The 14507-nt window shown below is 35.5% G+C and overlaps 1 protein-coding gene across 4 annotated transcripts in view; it reads right to left on the bottom strand.

Annotated features, from left to right (window-relative positions):
• MICU1 (mitochondrial calcium uptake 1) overlaps window positions 1–14507 on the bottom strand; it is a 235893-nt gene that overhangs the window by 110611 nt on the left and 110775 nt on the right. For 2 of the 4 annotated variants that reach the window (XM_028512754.2, XM_036026819.1), the window contains 2 exons: window positions 7154–7159; window positions 5889–6003 (listed from right to left, as the gene is read on the bottom strand). In XM_028512754.2, coding sequence (XP_028368555.1) covers window positions 5889–6003; window positions 7154–7159 — 121 coding nt within the window. The remainder of the gene's footprint in view (window positions 1–5888; window positions 6004–7153; window positions 7160–14507) is intronic. The other 2 variants (XM_028512756.2, XM_028512757.2) reach the window with 1 other exon arrangement.

The following is a 14507-nucleotide window of genomic DNA, read 5'->3' as shown; positions in this document are numbered from 1 at the left end:
AGTCCCGTATTTGTGAGCAGATAAACCAGGAAGAGCAACTGGAGAGTGAGACAGATTGTACGACACAGGAGTCCAGCTCAGGAAAAGAAAGCCTCAAAACCTTTGTCTACAAAAACCTGTTGGTTTTGTGGTGGGGGGAGAAACTCCAAGCCTCACAGGAGAGTTAGTTGGGGAGACCCACAGGGTCTTAGAATGTACATAAATCCATCCACCTGGAAATCAGCACCAGAAGGGCCCAATTAGCTTGTGGGTAGTGGGGGAAGTGACTGAAAGCCTCCGAGAGCTGAGTAAGTGGCATTGTTATCTCTCTGACTCTTCCCCAACATAACAGTGCGACAACGCAGCAATGTGGGTTGCCCCATCCTGGTGAATACCTAAGGCTCCACCTGTTACAACATAACAGCTGCACCAAGACAAAACAATATGGCCCAAACAGAAGAACAGATCAAAACTCCAGAAAAAAATACAACTAAGTGATGAAGGGATAGCCAACCTATCACATGCAAAGTTCAAAACACCGGTAATTGGGATGCTCACAGAAATGGTTGAGTATGGTCACAAAATAGAGGAAAAAGTGAAAGCTATGCAAAGTGAAATAAAGAAAAATATACAGGGAACCAACAGTAAAGGGAAGAAAACTGGGACTCAAATCAGTGATTTGGAGCAAAAGAAATAAACATTCAACTAGAACAGAAATAAGAAAGAAGAATTCAAAAAATTGAGGAGAGGCTTAGGAACCTCCGGGACATCTTTAAACATTCCAACATCCAAATCATAGGGGTGCTAGAAGGAGAAGAGGGAGAGCAAAAAATTGAAAATTTATTTGAAAAAATAATGAAGGAGAACTTCCCTAATCTGGCAAAGGAAATACTTCCAGGAAGTCTAGGAAGCCACAGAGTCCCAAAGAAGTGGGACACAAGGAGGAACACACCAAGGCACATCATAATTAAATTACACTAGGTTAAAGATAAGAGAATCTTAAAAGCAGGAAGAGAAAAGGAGACAGTTATGTACAAAGGAGTTCCCATAAGACTGTCAGCTGATTTCTCAAAAGAAATCGTACAGGAAAAAAGGGCCTGGAAAGAAGTATTCAAAGTCATGAAAGGCAAGGACCTACATTCCATTTGCATCAAATGGAATTGCATCAAAAAGAATAAAATACCTAAGAATAAATTTAACCAAAGATGCAAAAGACATGTACTTGGAAAATTGTAAGACTGAAAAAAGAAATTGAGGAAGAGACAAATGAGTGAAAGCATATACCATGTTCATGAATAGAAAGAATTGACACCATTAAAATGTCCATTCTACCCAAAGCAATTTAAAGGTTCAATGCAATTCCTATCCAGATACTAATGATGTAGTTGATAGAACTAGGACAAATATTCCAGAAATTTACATGGAACCACAAAAGAACCCATATAGCTACAGCAATCCTGAGAAAGAAGAACAAAGTTGGAGGAATCGTACTAACTGATATCAAACTATACTACAAGGCCATAGTAATCAAAACAGCATGGCACTGTCATAAAAACAGGCTATACACCAATGAAACAGAATAGAGAGCCCAGAAATAAACCCATTTCTTTATGGTCAATTACTATTTGACAAAGGAGGCAGGAACATACAATGGGTTAAAGATAGTCTATTCAATAAATAGTGTTGGGAAAATTGGGCAAATGTGCAAAAAAATGAAACTAGACCACCTTCTTACACTATACACAAGAATAAACTCAAAATAGATTAAACACTTAAATATTAAACTTGAAACCATAAAGACTGTAGAGGAAAACATGGGCAGTAAAACGTCAGACATTTCTTACAGCAACATTTTCCCTGACATGTCGCCTTGGGCAAGGGGAACAAAGAAAAAATAAACCTATAGGACTACATCAAAGGAAAACATTTTTGCACAGCAATGGAAACATCATTTTCAACAAAAGACAACCTACTGACTGGGAGAACATATTCATCAATGATATATCTGATAAGGGATTAGTGTCCAAAATTTTTAGAAAATGTGTAAAACTCAACACACACACACACACACACACACACACATCCCCCAAACCCCAAAACCAAGTAATCTAATTACGAAATGGGCAAAAGACCTGAAAAAACATTTCTCCAAAGAGGACATATAGATGGTCAATAGGCATATGAAAAGAGGCTCAATGCCAGTAATCATCAGAGAAAAGAAAATTAAAACCACAATGAGATATTACCTCATGCCTGTTAGAATGATTATCACCAATAAATCAACAAACGACAAGTGTTGGAGAGGCTGTGGAGAGAAAAGGGAACCCTAGTGCACTGTTAGAGCAACTGCAGACTGGTGCAGCCACTGTGGAAAACAGTATTAAGTTTCCTCCAAAATTTAAACTGCCTTTTGACCCAGCAGTCCCACGTCCGGGAATAGATCTAAAGAAACCTGAAACACTAATCCAAAGAATATACGCGCCCCTATGTTCACTGCAGCATTGTTTACAATAGTCAACATGTGAAAGCAGCCCAAGTGCCCATCAGTAGATGAGTGGATAAAAAACTATGGTATTTACACAACGGACTACTACTTTGCCCTAAAAAGGAAGGAAATCTTACCTTTTGTGACAGCATGGATTGACCTGGACAGTGTTAAGTAAAATAAGTCTATCAGGGAAAGACAAACTCACAGACACAGAGAACAAACTGACAGCTGTCAGGGGGGAGAGGGTTAGGGAGTGGGTGAAAAGGTGAAGGGATTAAGCAATAAAAATAAGTAAATAAAACCTCACAGACACAGACAACAGTATGGTGATACCAGAGGGAAAGTGGGATGTGGGGAGGAAGAAGAGGGTGAAGGGGAAACAAACGGTAGTGGAAAGAGACTTGACTTGGGATGGTGAACACACAATACAATATACAGATGATATATTGTAGAATTATATACCTGAAACCTATATAATTATATTAATCACCCCAATAAATTCAATAAAAACTAAAAAAAGATACTATTAAGTGACACTATAAACTGCCTAGACTTTCATTATTAGAGATTCTTTTGAGTTAACAAACATCTTCATGCAAATATCTCTAGAGCTGTTATGAGGCACCATAATTCATTTGCAATTTAATACATGAAATTTAAATTATGATGTTTGTTGAAAAAAAGTAAAATCCTAGCTAAGATATGATAGGAGAAAGACAGTTTTGATTTGAAGAGTGAAAGGAGAAAAAGAAATAATTTTATAGGTTATTTTCTAGAAGGCATGAAATTTATCTTATTTTGAAATTTTATTTTTCTTGCTTCACCAAGTCCATCAAGTTGCTCCCATTGATAAATTAGCCTTTCAACTTGAGAACCTAAGGAGCAGAGAAGTAGGACCAAGGGCCATCCTCCTCTTTTCTAGAGTTCCTACCTGAATCTCAGGTGTCATAGAGAAATCCACAAAAAAGTAGCAGAAAGCTTCACAGGCCATTCACGAGAGGAAAATGTGCATGCAGACATAATTTTGGTGGCAGCACCAGCTCGTAGAACATACAGAAAACATTCCCAACCACCACGTTCGATACCCTTTTTAGCGCACAGCCCCATCTCAGCTATTTGTATTAAAAGGGTAAAGCTACAGAAATCAGATTTCTATAACATTTGAAGTCAATATTAGAATTACTAGAATTTAAAATTTTCCAAAATATAAAAGTGTTTCAGTTCAAATAGGAGACTGGGTTCAATCATGGGAATAAAATTATGAAATCTTCCTCGAGATATCATCAGAACGCTCTTTGATGTTATTTTTGTTAGAAGCCATAATTTGCTTCTTTAGTCTTACGTTCTCTCTTTGGCCTTTTGAACCCTCAGAACAAATCTCAAGCAATTGTTCCCAAAGGATTAACCTTCTTTTGTAAATAAAAAAAAATATTTAAAGCTTCTGGTATAGCCACAAGCAGATTTGAGAGAGACATAAACACTACTTAGTTCTGGCTCATCTAAATTAAAATTCTCGATTGGTTGTTGATACAAAGATGTAAATGCTTGTCCCTGCTGGTGTGGCTCAGTCTGTTGGAGCATCATCCCCTGGATCTAAGGGTCATGGGTTCAATTCCTGGCTGGGGCACATACCCAGGTTGTGGGTTTGATTCCTGGTTGGGATGTATATGAGAAGGCAGCTGATCAATGTTTCTCTCTCACATCGATGTTTCTCTCTCTCTTTTCACCCCCTCCCCTCTCTCTAAAAGCAATTAAAAAATGCTCTCAGGTGAGGATAAAAAAAAAGTAAATGCTCAATTTTCTGTAACAGCAGGAACTACTGAAATGGCATAGTTTCTCAAATATATCTGGCTCAAAATGAACTTAACATCATAAATTACTTTATTTTTTAAAATTTCTTTTTTATTGATTTTAGACAAAGGAAGGGAGAGAGAGAGAAACATCAATTTGTTGTTTCACTTATTCATACACTCATTGGATGATTCATGTATGTGCCCTGACTGGGGATGGAACCCGCAACCTTGGCATAATGGGTCAGTGCTCCAACCAGCTGAGCTACCAGGCCAGGGTGAATATCATAAGTTATTGATGTATTTAAGTATTATCTTATTATTTTGTCAGAAGCTGCATTACTATAAAATCAATGAATTAACCATAAGAATAGGTTATGCTAGAGAAAGAAGTTATTGATAAACAAGGTGAGACACTCATGAGACACTTTTGGCCTCACAGCATGAAAATGCAGATGTACTGCTTAGCAACAGGGAAACAGTCTGAGAAATGTGTCAGGAGATTTCATCACTGCGTGAACAACACAGAGTGCACTTACACAAATCTAGATGGTGTAGCCTACTACACACCTAAGTTGTATGGCTTTCCACTGTTGTGTACGTGATCCATCACCGACGGAAACGTCACACAACACGACTACACACACTTCTGAAGTTCTAGGCACCTCTTCTGATCCACAGTCAGACGTGTTATCCACTGCGCCACTGGCCCCATACTCTAGGCAGCTCTCATAGGCTAAAATAACAGTGCATAAATTCGGCCTTTCATCTGCTTTGTCTTTACTCTTCATGTCAATCAGGCAATGGTAGATAATCCTAGATGTAAAAATTACACAGACAGTAGCCAAAACAATTTTTTTGGCCATGCCCCTCTACAATCCGCCGCCTTGCTGGGTCCGCCCGCTGCTGCTGTTGCTGCCTTGTGAGACTGGGGTCCACCAGTGGCCCTGCCTCCTGTCCTCTCTGCCCAGCTGCCTGACTCCACCCCTCCTACCAGTCTGGATGAGTGTGTCTTCTTTAACTCCTTGGTTGTTGGACTTCCATACAGTTCAACTTTCTGTCAGTACTGGTTGTTTTTCATTTTTAAATTGTTGTTGTCCTTATTTTAGTTGTGTGAGGAGGCACAGTGTGTCTACCTATGCCTCCATCTTGGCCGGAAGTCCTATTATTGTTTTTTTAATCCTTACCCCCAAACATATTTTTATTGATTTTAGACAAAGAGGAAGGGGGGGGGGAAGGAGGGAAGGAAAGGAGAGTGATAGAAAGAAATATTGATGTGAAAGATAAACATCCACCCGTTGCCTCAGGTTTGGGATCAAATCTGCAACCTAGGCATGTGCCCTTGACCGGGATCAAACCCACAGCCTTTCTGGTGCTCGGGATGATGCTCCAACCAACCAAGCCAACTGGCCAGGGCTACGTTTTAAATTTTTTTTAACTTTACCTTGATACTCTAGTTTTCTTTCTCAGGTGGTTCTACATACAAGTTATAGAGAATTCAAGATACACGAAATTTTGTTACATAATCAATTAATTCTGCGAACATGTCTTGTTTTCCCCTCCAATCAACTTAACTTTTTATAGTCCCATATGCTCCCCATAAACAAATAAAAATAATAGTTTATACTTACTAGAAAGAACAGTTGTGAGGAAAATGTAGTCTGAAAAGGATATGAGTCCACATTCTCCAAGGGTGTAAAATATACTGCCTTCGTCAGCAAATTTTTCTCGTTCCTGGGCAATTTTCTATTAGATATATGGGTCCCATCAAAAGATAAAAAGAAGACAGAGCAGAATGAGAACATAAATAGTCAAAGATAACCCACCATTTATTTGACAGTTTTATGGTATTTGTCATGAGCATTTCTCTGATGGTCATTCCAAATTAACGGATCCTTTACAGTTTTCAAGATGATTAAAATTGTAGGACAAAAGATAATTTTGTTTGTTTCAACATGGGACTAATATGAACATTGAAAAATAATTTCAATTTTATGAACTCCTGTCATTTAACATATAGAGGCCCAGTTCAGGGCTATTTTTGTTTTTTAGTTTTAAAAACAATCCTACTTCTATAGAAGTATGTAAGGGAGAAAAAAATAAAAACAAACAAATGAAAAAACTAAAATGAAGTCAGTTCCAATTGATCATGAAAACTATATTACTAGTGATTAGAAATGAAGAAGTAAGCAACTAGTTCCAAGGCCCACAGAAATGCTCAGAAACTAGTTTCTGAAATACTAATTTTGATTTTTCCCATGACCCCCAAGAATCTCAGCTTTGGAATGTAGAAGAGCTGGCAGAGTAAATAGCATTTCTAAAACATAATGGCAAATCAGACATGCGCGCCAAGCTTCAGACATGGTTTAATTATTATTACTGTCACCTTGGTGGAAGCTCCTAAATTTCAGCTATATGATGAAATTCTCCTCAAAGTTAGATTTCACTCTAAGTGTATATTCCTTTTCTTTAATCTATAAAGCTCGAAAAGAGAGTTAATTATCAGGTGCAGTAATAGTCTGTTTGGCAAGTGGTCTCTTCCTGGGTGCTTAAGCAAACCTACCCCGATTTCTGAATTCATGAATTATAAATTTAGTGGTGACATTGAAAATATTCTCAAAAACTGAAAAGGATCCACCAAAGAGTTAGACTTAAAACTAAGTTCCGTAAGTTTTGGGCCAACCTAAGATATTCAAGAAATTATTCTGGGTACCAAAAAAACGAAAGAGGAGGCATCAAGAACCCAAACCAAGAAAGCGCAATCAAAGTAATAATGTCATGCAAGCGCAAAGAATAAGCAGCATTGCAATCATAACCTTGGGAGGAATATCATGAAAACTAAACCAACAAGCGCCACCACACCAGCATCCAGGCACACAACTACCCAGTAGGTTACCTCTGTCTAGTGAAGATCCCATCATACACCACAAAGGAAAGAAAATTAGTTAACCAATTGAAAACACAAGTACCAAGTGAATTATCATGATCTTTTCGGTAAACCCACTGATAGCCTTTACTGAATATTTGTTTGTCCATATGAAACAGTAACCACAGAAAGGTCAAAATCCATATGGCAGATTCTACTTAGAAAAGGGCTTATCAGATTCATTTATGACGGACAGAAGGCATGGCCTGCTGGACTGCATTCAGAGATTACTTCTTTGAGACAACAGAAAATGAGCACACAGCCCCATATATTCAAATTAAGGTTAGATCTCATACAACACTTGATCTTCTGCCAAGAGATTAAACACAAATTTCAGTCAGAAAAAGCTGCTGGATGAAAACAGGAGCAGCAAAGCCCTTCACTGGGAAAGGTAGTATTTTAATTTCTCAAAGTAAAAGAAGTAGTTACATTTTAAAAAATCATCCAAGATACTGCAAAAGTAAGGCATATGAATAAAAAGAAAAATACACAAAATGAGAATCTGTTCCCGAAGTCATTACCATTACTAACCAGAACAATAAATGTGTACAGAAGCTGAGTACTACGTATTAACTATGTAATAACTGTATGGCGACAATGGTATAAGCTAATAAAATAAATACACTGGCATCCAGAAGTTGAGAGCCAGACAAAATCTAAGGGCAGTGGCAGCTAAGCTAAAGAAGCATACCTAACGTTATTTTCCTAATAGTCATCTGGACAATGAAGAGAAAGACTAGTCTAGGTCTGTTGGTTACTTTTAATTTTGAAATATTTTCAACTCAGAAAAGTGTAAAGATTCATATAGGAGCTCTTATATACTTTTTATTCAGATTCACCAATAGCTTACACATTATTTGTTTTATCATTTTATATCGATATATATTTTCTTTTGCACTATTTTGAAAGTTGGACACATTTTACATTTTACACTTAAATACTTCAGTGTACATTTCCTATAAACACATTCTTTTACATATCACAGTATAAATTTAAGAAAACCAGACTACTTAATACTAATACACGCTGTTACCTAATCCAGTCTACTTTCAAATTTAGTCAACTTTCTCAATAATTTCCTTTATATCTATGTTTCCCCCAGTTCAGGATGCAATATACAATCATAAATGGCATTTAGTTGTCCTATCTCTTTAATATGCATTAATCCAGAACAGCTTTCTTTACCCTTATTTTTTCCTTTGGAGGTTTATTTTTGATTGTAATAAAATTCACCATTTCAACTATACAAGATGGTGTGGCTTCTTTCAAGTAACAGAATGTTTTCTATGTTCATTCATGTCGTAGCATCAATCAGTATTCCTTTTACTGCCAAATAATATTCCATTGTATATACACCACAGTTTGTTCACCCATTCATCCAATGAAGGGTGTTTGGGTTGTTTCCACCTAGTGCTACAATGCACATTCACACACAAATGCTTGTTTGACTATCTGTTTTCAATTATTTTGGGTATATAACTTATGAATCTTGAATTTTCAGGTAGCCCGGATGACTCAGGTCCTAGCAAACATTTGACTTCACCCTCACTAGATAGCTTGTGTCAGAACCATCTTGTCCAATTGCTCCCAATTGTTCCCTTTCATTCACAGAAAAGATGACAGACAAGAAATGATTAATGTTGTTTTAAGCCACTAAGCTTTAGATTTGTTTCGCAGCCATAAAAAAATATAGTTAAATATACTTATTAAAATATTTCTGCTAGCCTGTGGCTTGTCTATTTTGACAAATTTCTATTTTAACATTCAGAATTTATAATTTTCATGAAGTGTAATTTATCAATTTTTTCCTTTATGGTTATTGCTTTCTATATGCTAATAAATTTTTGCCTCTCTCCAGTCCATAAAAATATTCTCTTATATTTTCTTTTAGAAGCCTTATAGTTACAGATTTTACATTTAGGACTATGATCCGTTTCAAGTCAACTTTATGTATACAGACATAAGGGGTGAGGTTTATTTTTTAAAACTATGGACATGCAGTTAGTTGTCCCTAAGCCATTTGTTAAAAATCATTTTACCATATAAGTATAGATCTACTCTTCTATAATATTTTCTGACTTGAAAAGCCCACTTTCTTTCGAGGGTCTTTCAATACTAGCAACGTATATGATTGTTTCTTCAAAGTATAAATAATCATGGAATTATTTAAACGGTTTTTTAAAAGGCTGCTTGAGAGACTCTATAAGACCCATTTGCGGTCCTGGTTTAGGCCTAGCCACCCCCACCATTAGGACAATTATAAAGTCTGCAGAGATAATAAAGATGTCACTGAACAGAACTTTGTGTATTAATTGAGAGTTACTATTGGAACACATCTCCATAGGGGCTACATTGTAATGATACTTCACAACGCTAATTCAATTAGTGTGATTTTGTCCAGAAAGGCACCTTTCTCTACTACATGAAATGGGATATGTCCATGTTTGTAACCCTCAGTCCTCTAAAGGAGAAAATATTTCTTTGTGTAACTATGAATAAGACCTCTGCTGTGCTCAGTAGATTGATAGGGAGCAAGAGAGGCCAAAAGAATGCCAAATTGCTGTCTATAAGAAAAAACAGAAGACATCTGGAAGGAAAGATATAGAAGAAAAAAAGACTCTAGAAAGATAAACAGAAAAGGAGAATGAGTCATGACCAGAGGGGAACAGAAGGTTTCAAAAGTCAGGGGAAACTGAGGAAAGAGGAAGCATGTGTGCATATGTGTGCTAGAGGGGAAGAACAAAGAATGTGTGTGTTTCAGAGTTGCTCCTTAAAAATGAGGAGAAAAAAAACAGATGTTTAAAGAAGATTTTAAAATTAGCCATGCTTTGCAATGTGCCCTGTGCAATACAATCTTCTAATTCTTTAGAGTAAAGGTCTATACTATTCTTTCATGCTTTTGGAGTTGGGATTGGGGTACAAGGAGACGGGGAGGAGTTACATGTATGCTTTCCAATATATCCACTTGTCAAAGAGTGATTCAGTTATATTTAGGGTTATACAGAGGTGGGCAAAAGCAGGTTAATAATAACAATAGTAAAATAATAAATAATAATACAAGATTAAACTCTGTTTCATGTACTCAAAATCATAAACCTACTTTTGCCAACCCCTATATTTCTGATTTATTAACTCTAACAATTTATAAGTGATAAAACTCCAATGATGATTCTTATAAAACTCATGACATTAATCACAAACACCAAAATTGTCATAAAACCAAAGTTTGATAATGAATAAATTTTTTGAAGTCCTGAAATATGGTAAAATGGAAAATCAAGATTCAAGAAAGAAAAGTGGAGAGATGTTTCTAGGTTTTTATTTCCTTACTCCAAAGTCTCATGAGTATTCTGCAATTGGGAATGTCAAGTACAATGTCCCTTCATTTAATCTTTTGGGTAATGTTTAACTTAATCTGTGACTAAGTTTTAAGTCGTTTTCCCCTAAGCCAACACCATGTATACATATCAGAGGGGACATGGAGGCACAGCCCAAAGAAAACAATGTTCCTTACTTAACGGATTGGTGATGGTGTTCACTTTCTCTGTCTCAGAGATGGTTATGAACATTCACATTAATATGTATTTTTACTAGGAAAATCTGTCACCAGGATTTGTATTTAATTCAATATACATAATTCAATATAAATAACAAATATAACAAACTAAAACGAAGAAATTTCTGCATATAAAAATAAAAAAGAAATGTATTCTAATTCTACTGTAAGGGCAAAAATGTGAAATTAAGTAATATATTAAGATATTATTTTAGTAACAAGAAAAAAATTATAGTAAGGGTCTATGAGGAACTTGTATCATAATAAAGTTCCTGAGGAAAGATTCTAACACTACACCAGCATATATGCTGAAAATGAAACAGAACTGCGTATTTTAAAAAGAGATTGTAATTAAAGATAATTTACGCAGTTCTCTTTTTACATGCGTCTTAGAAGTTACATATCAAACTCTATTGCAATTACTTGAATCCCTGAAATTAAGGCTGTGAGAACAGAATGCCGGTGAACTGATCAGAATAATATTTCTATTCAATTTAGTGGCAAATGTTACTCCCTTTTGGAGAAAAAAATTATGCAAAATATTTAAAAGCAATGTGCTCACTGACTTAAATAAGTTGAAATTTAACTATTTTATTATTCATTTACAAGACCTAGCCTTTCATCTTATCAGTTTCAAAATTTAGAACATAGCTATAGGCTCAATATCACTAGAACATTCTAATTACTGACCTCAAGTAAAGGCAAATAAATAATCTCATAAGGGTACTGGTATTGATCTTAATTATACTATCCTCTTTTTATTATTTAGATAAACAGAAAGACTTAAGAGTAAACTTACAGCAAATCTTCCCTTATACAAGTGTAATTGCCACACTTCTCAGTGAGTCTATAACCTGATTTGTTTTATCAGGATGGCTTTGTTGCTAGGGCATTCACACTCTGGTTTCTGATCTATCACATAAACTTATAAAACGTGGCTTAAGTTGCAGGTGCCATCAGGAGCTCTGGGACTGGGATTTCCTATGTGATTCAAACTCCTTAGTGCTCACTGTGCTCAAAAGTGAATCCTAAGTGTTACAAGATTGATCAAAATAGGGGTAATAACTTTGACTCCTAGGATTCAACTGGTTGAAGTCAAAGAGAAAAATCGTATCTAGGAGTTTAATCTCATTACTTATTCTAGTAAATACCTGCTTTTCAAGTTCTACAGTTCAAAATAAATGTTTCCTGTCAAACAGAAGTTGATGGGACTGTGACAGTAAAATAGATGACACCATATCATCCTGAACCTCAAAACATCCCTGGTATACAGAAAATTTCATAAAGAACACACCTTTACTATTTAAATCGAGGCCAGCCTTTATGAGGCTGAAATAATTGGATTATTTAATATTAACATTTCTATATATTGCTAAAATACATTTCAAAGTCTACCTAAACCCCTCAAGAAATATTTGAAGTTGTACTTCAAAAAAATTAATGATAATATGCTTCTTCTAGAAAATACAATTTTGGCATATCATTTCTAGATGATAAATAGTATTTCTACCTAAGGTTGAGGTTGGGTTGGGTTGGGTTGGAGCTGGGGTTGGGGGAGCTGGAGAATTAGAAAGAAAGAGAAAATTCAGCAGTTTCCCCATGCAAGTAATGCTCATATATCATCATTTGGTTGGCATACAGATAGATGCCAAAGCCTTAGTAAGATATTGATCTTAAACAATCACCCTGTTCCAAGTCAAAAGAAAATGTTGCACAGTTAAAATGTGTTATTCTTCTTTCCCCATCACCTATATGAATTTGCAGAAAGGTAGAATTTGGGGATATGTCATATAAAAACTAAAGTGAGATGTTTCTAATTTGGAGTTTATGATTTATTTTTCTCCTGACTTAGAGTTTGCAATCTTTTCAGAGCTAATGTTGTTCTTGAGGCAAGCAAACATAAATTACTGTGCAACAAAGTGTGGAAGGTGAATGCTTAAGATGCTATAAACCTCATTCTGCCAGAAAGCCATTCTCTTTTCAGTCCCAATTCTAACCACTTTAGCTCTGAGAACTATTCCAAATGCCTAGAATGCAAATGTTTTTCTATGTCATGGCTATAACTATATGGTTATAGGGAAAATGAATACAAATGAAGATGCTTAAAAAAACAGTGGCAGAAGAGGCGATTAAAGCAATGATAAAAATTCAGAAGTCTACTGGAACAGCATTGACTTCAAGTAAATGATACTACTTTATTAAAATTATTTATTTTAGTTCTCAGTAACTGATGAGGTGTTATTAAAAACCGTAGGAGAAAAATCACCCATTCTACCACATTAAATCTGCACACTTGCTTCAAACTGTGTGTATTCTTTCTCTGGTTGAAATATTGATGTTTTACTGTTACTAATTATCTGCTATCTAAATCTCAAAATTAGTTTTGAACTTTGGCCATTCAAATCAATCAGTGCTGGAAGGAACTGTTCTGAGCTCAGCAACGGTCTTGGTTTTGGTGACACAGTTTACAAAAGGCTTCCCTATCACTTCATGTAAAAACAACCTCAGTACAAATTTTGAAAAATATGTTAAGATAGTATTTCACCTTCTTCCACTTGGAAAAAGATAATAAAAATGCATCTTAAGAACAAAAATTAAAAAGTTTCACTATGAGGATCACCAGTCATACACTTGTTTTATATTTTTCTAGTAACTATTATCCACGAGGAAACCCTTTAGATGAAGAATTTGTAAATCATTTTGAAATCAAACATCTATAGGTATTCTTTGAACACCACTGACCCTTAAGACATATCAAGAATTTTAAAATTCGTTTGCATTTCTATGCCAGGCACTGTGCTAAGCACTTGCGTGATCTCTCTCAGGCCTCACTGCAATCCTGTGAGGTAGGTGATACTACTACCAGCACTTTACCGGTGAAATAAGTAAGTAGCCCCAATAAGTAGCCCAAGGTGACGATGCTACAGAGTAGCATGACAGGTCATGTTCTGACTCTAGAACCCATGCCATTACGTGTTATATTATATCAAATCACAGAAATACACCAGGCATCTACACTGCTTGCAATTTCTTAAATTGTTAATGGGATTGGGTATTTTTGGAGAAAAAACACAGTTCACTATTGAAAAATATTTACTTCGGGGCTTAGTTTGTATCAGCTCATTTATCTTGAAGAGAAAGTTGAGCTAATGATGTATGAGGTGCATATCATAGTTTTATACCTTGACTTGTTTAAATGCATATTTTAATAATTTTCAAAATGAGTATCAGTTTAAGAATGTAATGGCTCTTTATACTGTTCTTAATTAACAAAACTGAAGAAGCTTTTTATTTAAGTTTAAAACTTTTAAAAAGGCGTCATGGCAAAGACAAATATGCAAAGTAAGAACTTGCCTCACACATTCTCTGCAACCAAACCACATCAGTAGGTGTTTAGGCTGAGAACCCATTTTAACCAGAATGGCAGAAAAGAACTGTTTTGAGTAGTTTTCATAGAACTTTGTGTAACCTTAAAACATGCTAGAGTGTTTTGGCTAAAATAATAAGAAAAATGAAGTTTGTCTGGAATCTTGTTTCACGGTGAAAAGCTAAACATAAAGGTGTTAAAATGTAATGGTTAGTCATGTTCATGCTTTCAAATTAACAATGGAAGTCAAATGGGTTCAGTTGACCCTAAATCAAATGAAACAGAATCTCAAATAAAAATGTATTTTAAAACCTCATAAAAGAAGTCTGAATATTTGGGACAACCAAATAATTATACCCTTCTTGGGAGCTCTTAATTATTATATTGTTAATTATTATATT

The sequence above is a fragment of the Phyllostomus discolor genome, chromosome 5 (assembly GCF_004126475.2).
Source record: "Phyllostomus discolor isolate MPI-MPIP mPhyDis1 chromosome 5, mPhyDis1.pri.v3, whole genome shotgun sequence".
NCBI classification, from domain to species: Eukaryota; Metazoa; Chordata; class Mammalia; order Chiroptera; family Phyllostomidae; genus Phyllostomus; species Phyllostomus discolor.
Note: the sequence above shows the minus strand (reverse complement) of the source record. Positions and strands in the feature narration are given on the sequence as shown.